At 47.1% G+C, this 20,099-nt stretch overlaps 1 protein-coding gene across 2 annotated transcripts; it reads right to left on the minus strand.

The window, feature by feature from the left end:
- Positions 1–324: 324 nt before the first annotated feature.
- GDNF (glial cell derived neurotrophic factor) lies at positions 325–19,616 on the minus strand. 2 transcript variants are annotated; one of them, XM_032415341.1, is made up of 2 exons: positions 19,529–19,616; positions 325–900 (listed from the first exon to the last, which is right to left on the minus strand). In XM_032415341.1, exons 1-2 carry the CDS (start codon positions 19,599–19,601, stop codon positions 416–418), a joined length of 558 nt encoding a protein of 185 aa, XP_032271232.1. In that variant the 5' UTR covers positions 19,602–19,616; the 3' UTR covers positions 325–415. The 2 variants fall into 2 exon arrangements, with proteins under 2 accessions (XP_032271232.1, XP_032271231.1); XM_032415340.1 differs by having other exon boundaries at positions 19,451–19,616.
- Positions 19,617–20,099: the final 483 nt, after the last annotated feature.

The following is a 20,099-nucleotide window of genomic DNA, read 5'->3' on the forward strand; positions in this document are numbered from 1 at the left end:
GGATGACCGCTTCCCAGGTGTCTCCAGACATGTGAAAATAAACCACAGGAGATACACTGGTTTGGTTTCAAGTGCATCCGCAACTTTGCCCGGGACCGGCCATGGTGGGCTGTGTCAGATGACAGGAAACACCCAGCCAGGGACCCCAGCCCTGAGCTTCTGGTGACGTCGGCTGCCGGCCGGGAGAGTCCAGATGGCTGTTTTCTCTCCCGTCCAGTTCTCTGTAGCTGGATCTCCCTCTACCAGGCTCCCCCAACAGCTGCCTTCCTCCTCCTCCTCCTTCCTCCTCCTCCTTCCTCCTCCTCCGCCTCCTTGGTCCTCATCTTCCGATCGGGGCTAACATTCCCTGGGAACCTTGGTCCCTTCCTATGCACCGTAGTAGGAATGCAATACACAGCAGTCTCCGGAGCCCGAGTCAGATACACGCACACCTCTTGGCGGAATGCTTCCTTAGAATGTGGTAAACCAGGTTGTCATCCAGGAACGACAGGTCGTCGTCGTAGGCGATGGGTCTGCAGCAAGCCTGCCCTACTTTGTCACTCACCAGCCTCCTGGTTTTGGATAAGTTTTTTAATATCTTGTCGTACATTGTCTCGGCCGCGTCGCAGGAGCCGCTGCAGTACCGAAAAATCAGTTCCTCCTTGGTTTCGTAGCCCAAACCCAGGTCAGTGACGTTTAAATGTATTGCCGTTAAGACACAACCCCGGTTTCTGCCCCGCTGGCCTCGCCGCCCTTTGGCCCTGGAACTCTCCGGGCTGCCGGCCGCGGCCTGGCGATTCCGCTCCCTCCGGGGCGGCACAGCCACCTGCTTCTCGGGCGACCTTCTCAGTCTTCGGATGGTGGCTTGAATGAAATCCATGACGTCATCAAACCGATCAGAATAATCCTCTGGCGTGTTTGCTGTTCAACGAGAAAACAGAAAAGGTCACATGAGACCACAAGTACCGTCTCAGGCAGGCTTCTACAGGAAAGTGCCTCCAAAGTCAGCCTAGCGAGGACCCCCAGCGGGACCAGCAGCCTATTGGCCACTGCGCTCCCCACCCAAACCCCGGGGAACAGAGGCAAAAATGCCCCTACAGAAGGGAGAGTATCCAATTCAAAGAGGAGACTAGCGTGCCCGGCGACAGACACGCTTCCTTGCAGAGAACAAGTCCTCAGAAGCACACCCTTCATTTGAGCACCATCTGCCATTTTTAATAAGTCTGTGTTGTGGTTGCTGGGAGCAGGCGGCTCCTTGAAGGCCATTTTTTCTTGGCTGATGATCTGAGCTAGAGCAGGGGGCTCTCAGATGTGAGTGTGAGTGAGATGGCGCTGGGAGGCTCATGGAAATGCAGATTCCTGGCCCTAGCCTTAGTGGGAGGTACAGGGAGGGGCCAGAGATTCTCCATTTTCAATGAATTCTGACATGACTTTGAGAAACCCTGGGTTAGAGGGTGAGAAAAGGATTATCTTGGATCGGGAAGTCTTCCAACATTCCTACTTTCATCTGGAATATCGAGAGCTCTTCCCTGGAATCTCTCCCCGACTCCACACCTCTGTGCCGCTGAGTGGGGCCAGAAGCATTTTGGTAGAACGAATGAAAAGCTCATGACTTCATCTATGTGTTAAAAGTTCCTTAAAAACTCCCTGAAAAACAGCCCACTTTTCACTAACAGACGACCACTTCCTCGGAACAGCATGACTTAAAAAAGTATGGTAAACTGTAAGAAGACATTTATATGGATCAGCAAAAAATGGAAGGAGATGCTGTTGTGGAGAGAGGCCCAGCCTCCGCTGCAGGCGGCCACACGACTCCCACGGCCTTTGGTGGCCCACAGGACAAGACATGTGTGCTTTAGGGAGATCACACGGAGGAACAAGGAGGCGATGCTTCTCAGAGGTTTGAGACCTTTGGGTTAGAGCAAGAATTCCCAATCCCTTGGGGTTTTCTGCTCTGTTGCAGAATTTGCTTTGGCTGCTCAAGTAAGAGGTGAGGAACTGCTTGAACAATGTAATGCATTTCTAAAAGAAGAAAGCCATTCAAACCCCTTGTTATTAGGTCCTAGGCCTTTTATGCTCCCCTCATCCCCATTTCAGGTAATTTAGCAGGTTTAGGGTTATATGTGGCTCAGAAAAAGACACCTCAAAATAGTTGTTGGCAAGAGTGAACATGTTTTGCCAAGACTGTGGTAAAGCAGAGAGGGATTATTTTGGGCCTGACTCCTGTCGAATTGTTTTGTCATGGACTGATTGTTAAAGCAAATGTCAGGTATCCTGTTGTGTAAAACAAAAGCCAGCTAAGGCGACTTAACTCTATCAACCAATCAATCGATCAATCAATTGATAGGTCTATTGATCGACACTGATCTATCTATCTAGATTACATAGAATATATATAATATAGGATACACAGTAATGGAAGTGCAGATTGTGTGGAACCCCCAGAACGCCTCATTGTCCAGTATCTGGGATTTGGCATTGCATAGTCCTGCTGCCTGGGAGTCACGAAGCTGCTCCCACCCTGGTTTGAGCCCCATGGTCTCTGTCCGGGTTACCACAGCAGCCTCGACCCTCCTCATTCCAGCCTTACCCTCCTTCAGTCTCCTTTCCACTCAGCAGCCAGAGCGATACTCTTCAAACTGTTAATGCAGGTCATGTCCCTCTCCGCTCCAGACCCTCCAATGGCTCCCCATTTCTCTTGGAGTAACAGCCGAAGTCCACACTGGCCTAAGGCCCTACCTGACCTAGCCACCCCTTCTCCTCCAGCCTTTGTCACCTCTGGCCTTCTCTTCTACTTCTCTTCTCCCTTACTGCCTCTCCTCCAGCTTTCCGGCCTCCTTACCTCTTCTCACACTCGGGGTTTCTCAACCTTAGCCCTACTGACATTTGGGGCAGGATCATTCTTTGCCGTGGGAGGCTGTCCTCCCACACTGCAGGATGCTGAGCAGCATCCCTGGCCTCAAACCAGGAGATGCCAGGAGTATCCCCCCGACCCTTCCCTAGACATTGCCCAATGTCCCCGGGGGCAAAATCATCTTGGGTTGAGAACCACAGATCAGACACAACCAGGAGCTCAGGGCCTCGGTGCTGTCTGGTCCTTCTCTGCATATAACACTGTTCCTGCACAGCACCCAGTGGCTCACTCCCACATCCCCTTCACGTCTTCACTCAAAGGTCACCTCCCCCAAGTCCTACCCTGACCTCCCCGTTTAAAATACAATCTTTCCCAAGCCCGAATCCAGACCCCTCTGCCTTGCTTCCCCACCCTCCACCATAATACTACCTTCCAACATACAACATAATACAACCTTCCAAAACATAACTGATTTCCTGTGTTTTTTATTTACTGTCTGTCTTCTCAACTCCAGGAGGCAGGGACCTTTGCTTCGCTTGTTCACCCATGGATCCCAAGCGCTTAAAATAGGATCTGGTCCCTGGAAGCCCTCGATAATTTTTGAATAAAATAGGACACTTTAAAAGGGGAGAAGGAGGAGTCCTTAATTTTTCAAGGGGACACTCGGATTTCGGTTGAGGACCACACCATAATGAAATAAGCGGCTTCCAGGTCAACAGCCCACGTCGTGGGGGAAGCGGCCGTGCCGAGTGGCACCGTCATTTTCCAGCTGAGAGCGAAATACCCATCTCGCCAGCCTCCTGCAGCCGCCAAGAGCTCTCTCTCAGTGTCTGCCTCCCTCGGGGTCTCGGAAGGGGCTCCCTCGGGGAGGACTGCTGTGGGAGGAACTCGGAGTCAGTCATTTCCTCGGAACCACTTTCTAACTGGACTTCCTTAAGAAATTTTCTTTTCTTCTGAAAACACAAAAACCTTTAAATCACTCTGTTTAAAGAAATGAATGGCTTATTTTGAGGAATGAGCTGCTTATGCTATTTGTGATTTTTTTCAATAATAAGCTCTGAAGAGGAAATTAGGTGTGCTCAGTTTCAAAAAACCATGTCTTTTATAGAAATCTGAACTTCTAAAATTGATATATTAGGGGTGATTAATCAAAATACCAAAAAAGTCTTCATGTTCCCCAAAAAGACCCTTTGTGTTACAAAAGAACTCACATGAGGGGATTTCCCCCCCCCCACTCTATTCAAGAATTCCTGAATAGATCAGTAACTTAAGAACCTGGGGACATAGAAAGTTAAAATCAATTAAGAATCAACTGAAGATTAATCAGAAATTTTACTAAAGATGAAACATTACTAAAATTTTAACATAAACTCACGGGAAAACATTCAAGTTGTAAAAGTTCAACTTACACTGGTTTAGAGACTCTCTAATTTATGCAACAATAAATTACATACTTTTATATTACTGGAGTTATAATAACAATTTGAATCCGTATATATAATGTTCTTATTTATTGCCTGATCCTTTCAAAGTTCCCAAAAACCATTTTCCCTCCTTTTTATGACATTTTGACTGCATGGCTCTGTCCATTGGTTTTGCTTGCCAGATTAAATACAGAGCACCTTGTTAAATTTGAATTTCAGATAAATTGCAAATAAATTTTTAGTCTAAGCAGTACTAAATGATGTTTGCGACATACTTACACTTTGTTATGAGAACGTTTAGTTCCTTTATTTTAAATTCCAGTTGGCTTTTTCAGGGTGATGAGTATAGCAGTGTGAATGCACCAACCACTTATGCTTTTGGATAAGGTGGTAAACAGATTATTAATCCTGAAATAAAAGGCTTCCAGGAACCTGGGGGGCAGTCAATAAATGCTCGATGTTAAACCGAAGGATATAGCTAATAAGTACTTCTCCTTTTTGTGGGAAAATCTGCCTCATACCTTATTGGTGATGTGGAAATATTTATCGAAGCCCCAGTTTTAGGCCCCAGGCGATTCTTAGTGAGCCCAAAGCTTTTTTTTCCCTTCCCTTTTTCCTTTCTTCTCCTTCTTGAAAAATAGAGCAAAAAAATAAATATTTATTTTGCAAGTTTTACATGGATATGAATTTTGGAAACCAGAAAAGGGTAACATTATATTTTCCAAACCACAGAGCAAATAGGCCTGTCTCTTCCAACTAAATTCCTAATTCCAGGCCTGAGTTCCCTTAATTTATCAACACGAGGCATTTCGGGGCCATGAGCAGCCATTCGCTTCACTGTGCCTGTTCTTAGAAATTCTGCAGAGGCCTCGAACCCGGGCCCTGGCAAACCCATAGCTGCCTGTGGAGCTGAGGGGAGAGAAGGGGGTTAGGGTTTGGATTAGTTCCCTAAATTAAAACTTAATGGCATATCACTTTCTTCTTCACCCTATAAAGGGCTTGGCCGAATGTCAGCTATCCAAACAGCCCTCGTGAGTACGAACTTTGATAGTAAAATACTTGCAAACCACAGAAGAGGAGCATCATTTTTAAAAAATAGGTCAAACACTTGCTCGTTTCCCAGACCCACTTGGAGGATATGTCTTGGAAAAACATGTTCATCTAAAAGCTAAAGTTTTTGAAAAATCAAAATGTTCAAATGCATTCAAGTGATCCTTCAGGATGCAACCAAATATTTTGGCATTATTCTCTTTAAGATATTTTAACTTTGATGTGTCCTTTGTATAAACAGTGCTATTCCAGCAAATGAAACCTTGTACGGGGGGGTATTTCTGGGAACAAACCGTTCACAGCAGAGACCTTGCCTCCCTTGATTATGGGGGAAAGACAGTAAAGTCACCTCAGGAACAAAGGACTGGGATATCGACCATTTTGTAAAGGTAACTGAGTTTTATAGGAACAATGGTAAGGACTCAGAGTACTTGTAATAGCCTAAGGAAAAAGTACATAATTCAAACCATTCCATGCACAAAACAGTCTCCTAAATGTTAGATTTCTCTTAAGAACAGTAGAGTTTAACTCTATTTTAATCAAAGGAGTGGTATTAGGGTGTCCCCCTCCTTGCCCCAGCCAGGCTGGGGGGCTAAGCCAGCCTTCAGCCTGTCTTCAACCCAAGGACCCCAAAGGGAGGCAGCACAAGGAGAGTCCACCCCAGAGTGCAAGTGGGCTCTGAGGACAGAGGGAAGGTCTCTGAGGCTCTGAGAGTTCCAGAAAAAAAAGGGGGGGCTGGATCCTAGTACCCACAGTAGCCCCTCTTAGAGGAACTGTCTTCCAGGCCAGAGTCAGCCTCAAGGACGCAGGGGCCCCAGAGAAAAGGCCCGACTATTTCTTGCTCTGGGGAACAGTAGCCTCTGTACCCCACTGGAAAGCATCCAGCTGCTATGTACTGGGGTGAAGGGCAAGGGTTAATACACGGAGGTCCATGGGGTGAGCAACTGCGCAAGCCAAGGCCGCGCAGGTGAGAGGTGCATCTGGACCCAGATGGCCTTACTCCAAATAATGCCCCACCCAGGGTGGGCTACACCCTGGGGAGGGGGGCGGGGTAAGGCCATGGAAGGCTATGCCGCAGGCTGCTGAGGAGCTGGGCAGCCTGTCCTCACAGGTAGAGCCTCCCTGAGAAGGCTGTTCACAGACAGGAGGCCTGGGGAACTACTGAACCTGATATTCTTTACCTGCCTGTACCCCGGGGAAAGTACAGACTGCTCTGTAGACCAAGTATGCATATGCAGAACACAAGTTCTATCCATCTACCCACACACATGTATACGTACATACGTGTGTGCATACACATGCGCACATACATGTTTACATGAGAATCAGCCTGATGATTGTTAGAGCTTCTCAAGAAAATTCCCGACTCATGTCATTCTTTGGAATACGTTATTTTTACTTTTCAGTAAGATACAAACATGATTTTTCTTCACTAATACTGAAATACTGAAATATTGTAAGTATTAAAAAACTTTAAAATTCCTCATATTACAAAACTGAATCATTCTATGTTTAAAATAACAGCTTCCTTGATGCTCATAAAATATTACCGATATAAAGGGGGGATGGATACCTCCTTTCCTACAGCATCAACTTTAAGCCCCACAACATCCCTGCAAGGTTAGTGTAGGGACTGCATATTATCTGGACTTCACAGATGGGGAAACTGAGGCTCAGAGGAGATGAAAAGAAAGGCCACGTGACTCATAAATGTGGACTCTGTTGGTTTCGTTTTTTTATGTTGAAAAGTTTCTTTAAATTAATTAATTATTTTTATTATTATGTTCAATTAGCCAGCATATAGTACATCATTAGTTTTTGATGTAGTGTTCAATGATTCATTATCTGTTGGTTTAGTTTTAAAGTTCAAACTTATTCTAGGCCTCCATGCCACCTATTTGTTTTTAAGTACCAAAAAAAAAAAAAAAAAAGCTTACTACTAGGCAGCTTTTTAAGCCCGAGGTGTGTGGTAATTTACTCAGGAACAAGTTCAAGATATGCTGATTTCACCTGTACACAGTTACCAAATCCCGTGAGAAATACACTTTCTGTTGGAAAATTCAGCGTGAACTGAGTTACGTGAAGTAGATTCTAAAAGCAGGCTGCCTCGGGCCACAGAATACAGTAAGTTGTCTCTGGAAAGGGAAAAGCCAGGCTGTTCAGGGGCACCTCCCACGCCCTGGGTCTTGCATATCACTCTAAGGCAGATCTGGCACTTTCCCAGTTAAAACCGGAAAACCAGCAGCCAAGGGCGGTGGCAGATTCCGACAGAGAGGCCGCATCTCCGGAAGCTCCTCAAACTCACTCTGGCACCAAATGATGAGGCTCTCGCTGCAGAGCTGGAGAGAACACAGCCTTGAATTCCAGTCTGGGGTCAGTCCCTGACCAGTCTCATGACCTTGGGCTAGTTACTTAGTGCTACTGAGGTTGGCTGGACCTTCTCTGGGGCCCTCCCCAGTGCTAATACCCTAAGAAGCAGACAGCCTCCGTCCTGGGGGGGGGGGGGGGGGAGTGCTGAAAACATTCATTTTCAGTGACCTCTGTCAGGGAGAGGCCGCCTCTGGCTGATGTCCTGGCAGCATTCTGCTCAGGGCCCCGTGAAACCCCACGGGAGGTATTTTAGGGTCTAGCAGTTCTCGACCTTTTCAGTTTACCTCTTGGCTCAGTGCGTTGGTTACATTTGAAATAATCACCACGGAGTGTCTCCCAACTCATCATCTTCCTCTGCCCTATGCAGGAGAGGTGAAAAGATGTGTAGAAAGGGTGCTGAGTCTCAAAACACCCTAGGTTCTAGGGGGTCCTAGGGGGAGGCATCCTTACACCTCAGTCTCCATCTGTAAAGGAAGGGATGGAGCCCATGGCCTCTGAGAGGACATATTACACCAACACGCTGTCAGCCTTCCATCTCCATCACCCGGAAGTCGAACGCTAAACCTGCTATTTTCTTAAAAATCTCTATTTTATCCATTTCTTTTCGCTGCTTCAAGCATGTTTGGGTCATACCCGGCTTATGAATCCAAGGCTAGAATCACCCACTGCGACTGCTACCAAATGGATCACGGATCCAGCCCGCCTTGCAAGCTGCTGACTCTTGTTCTTATTTGACCTTCAGCGACCTCTGAAATGTGTGGTGTTACTCCACGAGAAGGTTCCAGTTCTCTGAAAAATTCTAGAGTTTTTTCATCTGCTACTACTTATGTGTTAATTTTGCCACTGATTTGAATTAATTAAAAATAAAAAGCCTGTAGGTCACTAAGCACCAGAATGCGGATGTGTGTGTCACATTATGTAACGATCATCCTCGCGTTCCTATTTTAGACAGACTAGTCACCCAGTGTTAGACCGGCCTAGTCACTGGGTCTCTTGGGTTAACTTCAAGAGGGGTCTGTGGCATCTATTTCCCTAAGAGTAATCACCAGTTGAGGCGATTTACTAAGTCATTGTGACCACTGCCGGAGCCAGCAGCACGTTCTCATGACCCGTGGTTTGTTGACAGTAAGGCATGACATGGGTTTATTTGACAAGTATTTGCGTCGTAAAAACACCAGTGTTTTGTTGTTTAAAAAACGCATTTCTGGATCCTCTCAAGGCAGAAGAAAAAGACCAACCAGGATGCACACCATTTCAGAATATAGAAAAAGGAGCCTTGGGTATACTTTCAAAAGCCACTTTGCTCATCAAAATGCCATTTTATTTACCATCTCCACCTACTTTGACCAACATCGCACACGAGTATTAGTTATACTATCTTGAATTTTTATCCTACAACTTAACTAAGAAAACCTGTCATGAGTGTAATGGAAATTATTCCAGGAAGACAAACAGCCCCAAAACCTCACTGAGGAAGAGACAGACAGTATATTCATTTTGCCATCAGCTTCTGATTGCCTGGCTCTGATTTCCACCTATGTGGTCCCGGCTTTCATTATAGTTATGTTAATAATTTTACGGTAATACGGCACGGCTCCCCTGGAGGGAAAATGTCCATCCTCCTGCTTTTAAGTCCCAAACACACCCCACAGGGTGTCCATTTGTTAACTAATCCACGAACACCTGGTGTGAGCTAAAAGCACTCCACGGTCAGCCGTAAAGGGCCCATGCTAACGAGCACGCACCATGAGCTCAGCTGATGCCTTTATGAAAACCTTACGGGAAGGATGAGATAGTTACCCCGTAAAATTAAGCACAAAAAGCCACTTGGGAAAAGAATCCCTTGCGGTGTTATCAGAGGCAGGTGGGTTTTGAGGGGAAACTCCAAAGGAACCTGGAAGCAAAGGAACTTTTGCTTCTTCCCTCCCACAAAGCCCTGCCCGAGGCCCGAGGCCCCAGAATGCTCCAGGGTTCTGCCTTCTCATTCCCTCAGGCCTTCCAGGGGCCCGCCGAGCAGTGGCTGGTCTGAGGGACTTGGGCAAGAAGAGGAAGGGCCAAGAGAAGATGAAAGGAAAATAAAGGGGGTGAAAGAAAGGTGTTCTCTATCATTTGAACCAGCTTCCTGTGGTCAAATGTGAGGAGGGACTTGCTACGCAACATTCCCCCCCCGCCCCCCGCCTCCGGGAACGAATTTACTGGCATCTCAAAGACTCTTCGTGGAATCAGCTATACAGACCATTCAAAAATGATTGCACTTACAAAATCCCAACGCCTGACTTTTCCCTTCCTGACTTTCTGACATAGCTAGAAGAGTTTTGTAGGAGTGTCTTGGGTGGGGAGGAAGTGACCTGGTGGTGTGATCACAAGCGTCCGTGCTGCGTGATGTGATGAGCACTGGGCGTTATGCACAATTGATAAATTATTGAACACTACATCTGAAACTAATGATGTACTATATGTGGACTAATTGAATTAAAAACAAAACAAAACAGAGTGAGTGCTGGACTCAGGTTGCCCTTGGTCCAGAGGCTGCTGAGTTGCTTAACCCTGTGAAGTCCCAATAGCCCCTTAAAATGGGGATAGTCACACGTTTACCACAGTGGAAGCAAGTTTTCAGCTCAGTCGATATGGTTGTCTGTGATCATTCTTCAGGGACATCTACACGGGGGCAGCAGTGTGGTGGTCAACTCTGCAGGCTCTAGACAAAGCAAGAGTCCCCCAGAGGAGACGCAGACCCTGGTCCCTTGTTAGTCTAGTGTGTTCTACAGAGGAGGGGGCCGGGAGCCCCTGGTACAGCGGTCTATGGTCTGTGGGCAGAAGGAGCAGGCCTGTCTTAGGAGTTTCTGCTGTCTCGTCTGTGCTCCCTCGAAATGCCCCCAAATTAACATACAAACATCCACTGAGTCCACAGCCCATGAATGGTGTTTTTGGGTCCGCTATGGGTGTGGGTCGGTGTCTTCAAACTGAGCCATGTGTCCCGGCTGAAGGCATGTGAAAACTTTCTACAGGGCCTGTGGCAGGTTAGGAGCCTTGGTTTCCACACGTGCTGCACCCTGAAACTGGGCAGCCTGCAAACGCACCTTTTCCCAACTCCTGGCTTATGCTCAGCCTTCCACCTCACGAGAAAGGCGTGCTTGTTGCCCATCTCACCCATTTTACTGGGAGGCACTGTCCGGGGGCAAAACCTGCAGGGCCACGCTGGGACAATCCAGGCACGCATGGCTCCGGGGGGAAAACTGATGTCGGGGGCTCCTGACGTGAGGACACGTCATCAGGAATTTCTATTCTGAGGATGTTTACCTGAATCTCATAAATGGAAGCAGTCGCACAAATCCAAATTGAAGGGCAGTCTGCAAAACAGCAGGCAAAACCTCCTGAACTTTGACAACTGTCAATGTCATGGGAAGAAAAGGCTTGGCAGCTATTCTCAAGGAAAATAAAGAAACATGATCAATGGGGCTCCTGGGCGGCTCAGTCGGCTCAGCATCTGCCTTCGGCTCAGGTCATGATCCCGGGGTCCTGGGATCGAGCCCCGTGTTGGGCTCCCTGCTCAGCGGGAAGCCTGCTTCTCCCTCTCCTCCCTGCTTCTGCTCTCTCTCACTATCTCTCTCGGTCTCTCTCAAATAAATAAATAAAATCCTTAAAAAAAAAAAGAAACATGATCATCAAATACAATTTGCAATTCTTGATTAAGGAAAAAAACCCTATAAAATAGGACATGATTGCCACAGTTGGGAAAATCTGAACATGGATTATCTATTGGATAACAGTATTGTTAAACTTCCTGAGACTGATAATTGAACTGTGGTTGTATAAGGTAATATCCTTGTTCTTAGAAGGTACATGCCGAAGTATTTGATGTTATGTTTGCAACTAATTCTCAAGTGGTTCAGGGGAAAAAAAATGAAGCAAAATGCTAACACGAGGTCAGTCTTGGTGAAGGATACATGGGTGTTTTTTGTACTATGAACTATGTACTATGAAGTCCCACATGAATGAACCAAGATATACTGAAGTGGGTGGTTCCATGTTTCATTCTGGCTGGACACTCAACGGCAAGGTTCTGTGCTTTATCTGTCTGCCTGTCCATCTACCCATCCATCTATTCATCATGTAATTAGGATCCGGAAGTATGATGGTTGTCATGGATGTGTATTAACAAGTGTCTTTGAACTGGAAATGAAGTCAGATCTTTTCTGACCAAAAAGTCAATTTATCTGCGCTGATTAGTTTGATAGTTTCCCCTGAACTGAATAAGCTAAATTTGCAGCTCCAAGATTTCACCAAAAATATATGTGAAGCACACATACAGTTCCCCAATGGTCTGGAAATTACATCTGGTACGACTGACTATGCAACTTGTGATTCAAACATTTTAGGTATCGTCTTAGAAGTGTGCAATGAGAAGTTTTTCAACATTCTTTCGGCAGGTTCACAAACAAAAAACTTTGAAGACTTTTAAAACCATGACTTTCCACCTCCATTACCTTATTAAAGTCATGCAAAAAGTGGGTTTGCCTTCTCCTGAGCTAACTGGTAGATTCCCAATGGTGAGCCCAGCTCTGCCTGGGCGAGCCCACTCCTGTTCCCACCGGGGGGTCACTCTGGCCCGTGTGCAATCACCCTGGGTTTCCTACGTCAATGTCCCCTTTCCTGGGGCTGAACACGAGTGATCTGAGCACAAGTACCTCCCAGAAGGTCTCCCAAATGCTGTCAGCCTACCAAACGTATGAGCAGACCTCACCTTGTCCCCAAATGTTAGGAAGCCTCCTCCCACTGCAACAGGCATCGGTGGTAATCGGTACAGAAATTCACGTTCCCCTCCTTAAAAGCTTCTGATCTGGGCTTCAAAGGAGCCACTAATAATAGGAGACTAGGCCCACTGCCACCCAAATGGAAATGAAAAAAGGCCTTAGGGGCACCTGGGTGGCTCAGTTGGTCAGCGTCTGCCTTAAGCTCAGGTCATGATCCCAGGGTCCTGGGATCGAGCCCCACATCGGGCTCCCTGCTGAGCAGGGAGCCTGCTTCTCCCTCTCCCTCTGCCCGCCGCTCCCCCTGCTTGTGCTCTCTCTCTCTCTCTGTCAAATAAATAAATAAAATCTTTTTTTTTAAAAATTTAATATTCCCTATTCCTATTAGCTTGCTCTTTTGATTTTCTTGAAAATCTGTGCTTCAGGGTTAGTGACTGTATTTTTAGCAAGCCAATGTTTGTGTTTTCTTAATCTACTAATATGGGAGCACAGTCTATGTAAAGCCAAGAAATACTGGCTTTGAGGCCAGAAGTCCGAGGTCTGAACTCTGGTTTCACCACTTACTACATTCGTGACCTTGAACAATTCTCTAGGTCCCATTTCTTCATCTGTAAAATGGGGATACAAGTAGTATCTGTAAAATGGGGATACAAGTAGTACTAGTAGAGCTCAAACTTGTTCAATTTTTGGACAAGATACAAAACTTATTCGTTAAAAACTGGGTCAACCGTGTGGATAGCCAAGGGGGCTACGACACTAATTTGAATATTCAGTTTTTATTTGTAGTTATTCACTTCCTGGAGGATTAATAGGTTGATTCAACTGTGCCTATGCCTAGAAACTTTTTAAAAATGAGGGCACAATACCTCAAAGTGAAAAATATGCCTAATGCTACGGACTCCACTCCCGAGCAGCCTGTGTCCCTGAGTAACTTCTGCGGCGAGACCGCTTTGCAGCAGGATCCCACCCACAGCCACCTGCCGGCTCGAGATTCTCCCGTGGAGCTCTGCTGCCATCAAAAACAAACCCCTCCTTGTCCCGGATTTTATAGCATCTCATCATCTAGGTATCACCTATGGAGATCTCCTAAATTTCATACCACTTCCCGCCACCTGTTCTCAGCACTTGGTGACCGGTCTGGCCTCCTCCTGGGATTCACCACCTGCCCCTTCCCCATATCATGGTCATAAATTTGCTCAGGCTTCTCCCTAGTCTGGAATGTGCCTTTTCCCCATTCCCTTCCCTTCCTAATACCCATCTTTCAAGTACCAGCTCAAATCCTCGCTCTTCCCTGAATCCTTTCCTGCTATGATCTCCAAATCCCAGTGACCTCATTGCTAGGAATTCTTACCATGACCTCAGCTAATATAAGCCCCTTGGTAGACATATCTGTCTGTCTGACAATCTGCCCACCCGCCCATCTGCCTCTCCATAGTTTACAACTAGACCATAAGCTGTTTAGTTCACAATTTTGTCTGTCTGATGCCACACAGCACCTAGCACGTGAAAGATATTTAACACTTGCTTCTTGATTGAGCTCAAGTGATTAATTAAAGAATAAGTGTTTTAATTGAATGAAGGTGCTATGGACCATTAAATGCTACATGAACAAAGATGAAAGGGATGTTGGTGGGGGGGGGGAGGCCAGATAGCTTTTATTTTTATATCAGTGAAAGTAGAATCTTTTAAGCATAATTCTTAAGCTGTCAGATCAGCCGAAGGTCCTAAAATCAGCCAATCCAAATTAAGCCTGAAATAGATTTCTCTAAACAGCAACAGTTTGATATCGGTCTCCACACTGGGGCCAGAGTGAGAGGTTGGTCTCAGATCTCAAGTGAGGAATCCATGCCTCCTGAAAGGGCCTGACATGAAATTTATTGATTTTAAGAGCTTCATCCCAAAGGGCAGAGGCCCTTTCCAAAAGCTTACATAGTTACTTTATTATAGTACTGCTCATTCATATAGTCAGTAAAGTAAGAAGATGCAATAGGTAGATGGTGCTTATTTATTCCAAATTCTATATCCCATAACATTAGATTGGAAAGCTTAATATTGAACCAGCTTCTAGAAGCTTCCTTTGTTGATTAATAATGGGCTGAACATTTACTAAAGTTCACTGAAGTGTTTTGCTGGGTTTCTGAAACATCTCAAATTAAATTAAGCATCTTAAATATGCAGCAGGGATCACTTAAAACAAAAATACTCAATACAGGTAGCCTCCAAACTGCACCCCCCTTATCACTTACACAGAAGGGTCTGCCTGCTTTAGCTCCCTTCTCCCCAGTGGGGAAAGAGGGTCTCCCTAATGTGTGCATGGGAAGCTGGTGGGAAAAATTCCACAGGAACTCCGTGGGCTCAAGAAAATGGGGAAGGGAAGGAGCTGTGGAACTTGGGAAGAGCCAGGGGGCCTAAACCGGGGAGCAGAATCCCAGGCAAGGCTGGCCTGACCAAGTGCTGACCAAATGACAGACTTGGGGGCCCAAAATAGCCTCCCTGTAAGGCCTGCATTTCTTTCACTGTCCGTACTACGTTGTGCTGCTTGAAATCCCACCATTTAGAGTAACGTCTTGGCAGAGGCTGAAGTGAAGGGGTGAGGGTGGGAAAAAGGTTCTCATTGGGCATTGCAAGGAGGAAGATGGCCCCTCACACCTGCAGTATTTACTTATGGGGCACGGGCTTTACGAAGCATTATCTTATTTAACCCCAGAGCCACCCCAGGAGACAGTTGTAATAGCGTCCCGCTTTTCCGCACGAGGAAACTGAGGTTTGAGAGATGAAGTAACAGCTGGTTGTGGGCCAAGGCTGGGATCCAAACCCTAGTCTGATCCGACAGTGTGAACTGGAACTCTTGCTTGTCGGGACTCCCTGATTTCTTGCTCTGTGCCCTCTTTCTGCAACTTGTGGGGCCTGGCACCCCAGGAAGAGGCTCTAACCTAATAATACTGTGAATTATATTTCAGTTATATTATGGTTTACACCAAGATTTGTCGTGAGCCAGCCTGGGAACTGGATAGCTTGATTTATAAAAGATTGTTTCCATAGGAAATTTCGTGACTTTATACCAAACTGGGGAAATATAGTCCCATCGTATTACAATAAGTTGTGTATTGCCTGTAATTATAATTTAACAAGGCTCAGTCTTTCTTCCAGTTGGCCTCTGGTCACACAAAAAGTCCGCCTTCCTAGCCCAAGGCTGTTCATGATTAGTTCTGGTTTCCAGCGCTACTGAATTGTACCACACTGGACGTCTGCTAAAGGGTGTGTTCCGTGCAGAGACTTTTGCCTATTTTGTGTACCAAGGATTTCCCAGCACCAAGGACAGTGCCTGGCCCACGTAGGCACACCTGAACTGTTTGTTGAATGAATACATGCTTTTAGATTGCAAATTTTAAAACCACATGCACTTTACGCTTTTGCTTGTGAAACACATTTAGAGCTGTCATCCACGGCCGAGATCTGACATATGACTACGATGAACCAACCTTTAATAAATTCAGACAACCTTGTGCAACAGGGTTTTAGTGGCTAGTTGAAGACCTTCCTCCCATACAAAGTGTTTTCCCCTACGTAGCAAAACCAAATGCTCTGCTCTGTGCCTCAGTGGTTTGGGAAACTCTGGTCCCAGTTTCAGCCGACCTGCCTCCCTCCACAGTGTAGTTCTCGCCCTCTGGACAAGCTGCTTTACCATGAGAAGCGGAAGGGGTTAACTGTCAGTTCTACACTGCTATGACATCTGCTAATTTCACCTTCTAGATTCCTCCCGCCTGCTCTAATCACCCTTTGGAGAAGATACTGATAAAAAGCAAAATAAAAGAACAAAGATAGCTAAAGGGAAAAGGATGCCCTTGGATGCCCCAAAGGGAAAACCACAAGTCCTGGGGTTTAGACAAATTCACAGTTGCCACGGGAGGCATCCACAGCCCATTTACTTTATAGCCAACCTGTAGGCACGCAAGCGAGCCAGTTATGCGTTCTATTTGGGTAGTTCATCCTGTGAAAATGCTAGGAACAGAATTCTGGCCATTTCATTTACATTGGAAGCAGCAGGACACATGAAACCTCAAGGGTGAGGGTGTGCAGGCTAGCCCCCTTTGAACGGCACGGAGTGGTTAAGGTGGGAGGAAAGCGCCTTTGCTCAATCACTGAGTCACAAGCATTTGAAAAGCAGAGGGACTATTTTCAAATGCAACTCGTGACTTAATGTTTCTCTCCATAAGCTTTAACCAGTCGCACAGTGTATGGTGTGCAAGATATAAATGTCAGCACCGTGATAGGAGCATGCTGACCCTGGTTGAGTGTTCAAAGTCTGCACACTGTCATTATTCTGCCTTCCCTGCACGAACAGCTTGCTACCGAATTGAACATACCTGGAAAGAAGTCAACTTGGCTTAGAATGCCGCTCAGTTTCTCTTTGGAAACATTTTTGTTTCAAGTGTCCTCTAGGATCTATTGGGTCTTCCGGTAGATAAAACAGACTTGGGTGTGTTCTGCTGGTTCAGATGTAAATGGAGTAGTAGGAATCTTGTCCATTGACGACTTAGCATCAGTTCTGGAAAAGGGAGGTAATCTCCCTTCTCCTACCTGTCCTTTGCACACCTTTCCCCTGCCCTAATCAGCAGGATTAATGCTACCTTGCTTGCTTTGTCACTAGTTGTATCGTACATGGGGCACAGATTTTCTTGGGGTATTATCGAATCATGATTCAACCTTGACTGCACATTAGAGTTACCTGGGGACATCTAAATCTCCAAATGCCCAAGCCACACCCAAAACCAATTAAATTGGAATCTCTCAGGGTGAGGCCCAACATCAGTATTCCATTAAAGATCCCTGGGTAATCCAGTGAGCAACGGGGTCTCTCCTTCTGAGTCTTTTCCCAGAAGACAGTGAGGGCAAGAACATGAAGGCCAGGGGACAAAATCTCATAGCCACTGGTGTTTTGAAGTAGAAAGGCCTCCCCTTACTGCATGGTTATAAACTGTTCACTGAGTTCTAAAGTAAGTAAGTAAGTTGTCCAAAGTCAGAATTAGTTGAAAGTGGAGCCAGAACCAGGGGCACCTGGGTGGCTCAGTTGGTTAAGTGTGTGCCTCCGGCTCAGGTCATGATCCCAGGATCAAGCCCCGGGTCAGGCTCCTCCCCGAGTAGGGAGTCTGCTTATCCCTCTCCCTCTGCCCCTACCCTGCTCCCCTGCTCATGCTCTCTCTCTGTCTCATAAATAAATAAAATCTTAAAAAAAAAAAAAAAAGTGGAGCCAGAACCGAGAGCCCGCATTAAATAAGCCTAGGTAGATAGGATACTAATATGCTAATTAAATTTCCATGAATTAATCAGCTTCATAATCAGGCACAGTCATATTTCTCCTGCACATCCTGCTTAGAGAAGTACTAACACTGCGTTCCTGTTCCTCTGGCCTAGGCTGTTTGAGTCGATGAAAAGCCACTTACTCAGCTCTCATGGGTACTATTCTGAAGACAGTGACACTAAGGGGCATTTTAAATTTAAGTTTCTATTGGAGAAACATTTATATACACTAAGGTGGAAATTCGTGGCTGAAACCAAAGCCTTTAAAAATAAGTTTATATAGGGGCGCCTGGGTGGCTCTGTCGTTAAGCGTATGCCTTCAGCTCAGGTCATGATCCCAGGGTCCTGAGATTGAGCCCCACATCAGGCTCCCTGCTCAGCGGGAAGCCTGCTTCTCCCTCTCCCACTCTCCCTGCTTGTGTTCCCTGTCTGGCTGTCTCTCTCTCTGTCAAATAAATAAATGAAATTTTTAAAAAAAATAAGCTTATATAACTAATTGACAGAAACTCTTGGAACAGTTACTTTAATTCCAAGGCATCAACCATGTTCTTTTTCTAACTTTAAGTCACTCTTGAAGTCTTAATTGCTTAGAAAATGCACTTTTTCCTCTTTCTTGGGACTTCTGGAAGAAGATGCTTTTATTGTTATAATTAAGTATAGAATAAGCACATCACATTTCCTGCACTGTTTTCAGCTCAAGGCCACTAAGTTTGGGGGGCTCTTAGCATACAGCTGACTTTCAGGACTGCTTCTGCCGTGCATCCGACTTCAGTTTGATTTAAGTGCAAAACAGCTCGAGGGACAACGGAAGGTGGGAGTAGCTAGGGTGACATCCTGGCTACAGCTCACTATTGCTTTATTTTGGGGCTGTGTCAAATTTTCGAGTGCTACCTCTGTTACCTACATACTTCCCCAATAACCTCTAACTTGTGTGCAAATACCCTGCTCTATGCAACAGATAAACTTCTGAGGAGCCTAGGGCACATTATATCAAATCATAGTTGACATGCCCTAATAGAGTGCTATCTAAAACATTTTTGAGAGGTAAATCACAGATTTTTATTTATTTATATGGTCTTTTCTTAGAAGTTAGTATTACACTTGATCTTAGCCAAACGTTAGTATTGTCGAGTGCGGAGCAAACTACAGCTTTTTTGCCTAGTCCTAGCTAGCACGATTTTCCCTTAAGTCTTTCTAGAACCGGAACTTTTCTGAACAGATTTGACACTGCCCAGATGCTTGTTCTGCAAATCGAGGCCCTTCTGTGTTTTCTCTGACTCTGACTTGGTTTTGGAAAACCTCGGCCTCTTCCCTTGCAAGGGCAGTTTAGGATGGAAATGCAACTGTTTTCAGAATTCAGCACAGCCAGGCACACCCAAACAGATAAAGAGCTTTGGGAGAACGAAAACAAGGGAGTGCGTGCACACGATAGGAAGCAGAGAAAAGGGGACAACTGTGTGTTTTCCTACGGTGCTGGTAGTGGTGGGGAAAATGTCTGTTCACCGGAATGCTAAACCGACAGCAAAAAATTTGATACCCTCTGGGCAACCAGCACGTGTCATAGACGGACCGGGCGTCAGGGCCTGGGAGGTGGGCTTCCGCGCGGGCGTGGGAGGCCGCACCGCCGTCCCGGCTGGCTTGGGGTGCGTGCGGGCGACGCGTAGGGGTGCGTGGGGGTCCGCCGGCGGCCCCCCACCCCGCGGGGAGGGAACGGTTCTTACAGTCACGGCTCAGCGCGAAGGGCGCGCGGCGGCGGCCGAGGGAGCGGTCTTCGGCGGGCGCCTCGGGAGGCCTCTTACCGGCGGGCAGCGGGAAGGCGGACGCGGTGTGGAGCAGCACCAGGCAGACAGCCACGACATCCCATAACTTCATCTTAGAGTCCCGTCCGGCGGCGGCACCTGCACGGGCGGGGGAGAGGGTCGGCGGAGGCGCGTTAGGCCGGGACGCCCAGGGCGCGGCATCCCCGCGGGTCCCGGTGCCCCCCGCCACACTCGTCACCGCCCTCCTCCGGGACGGCTGCAGCCCACCGGTTCCCTGGGCATCCCGCGCCCTCCTTGCAAGTCCCCGGCTCACTCCCCGGTCCCGGCGGCGTCCCAGGCGCCGCTAGCTCTCCGCCTCCAACCTCCAACTGCCCTTCACTTCTGCTACCGGATCCCAGGGGTCAGATTTTCCAGCGGGGCCACTGCCCCGGCAGGTACCGACACGACGACACCACGATACCTGGCCAACACGACGGAACCAGGACTGGCGCCCCCACCGCCCCATTCCCCGCGGGGACGAGGAGGCAGCCGTCACCCTACGTCCTCCGCCCGGGTCAGAGACCTCCCCACCTTCCGGCAGCTCCCGGACGTCCCGCGAACCAGCCTTCCA

This window comes from Phoca vitulina, unplaced genomic scaffold (assembly GCF_004348235.1).
Source record: "Phoca vitulina isolate PV1807 unplaced genomic scaffold, GSC_HSeal_1.0 scaffold17, whole genome shotgun sequence".
Lineage (NCBI taxonomy): Eukaryota > Metazoa > Chordata > Mammalia > Carnivora > Phocidae > Phoca > Phoca vitulina.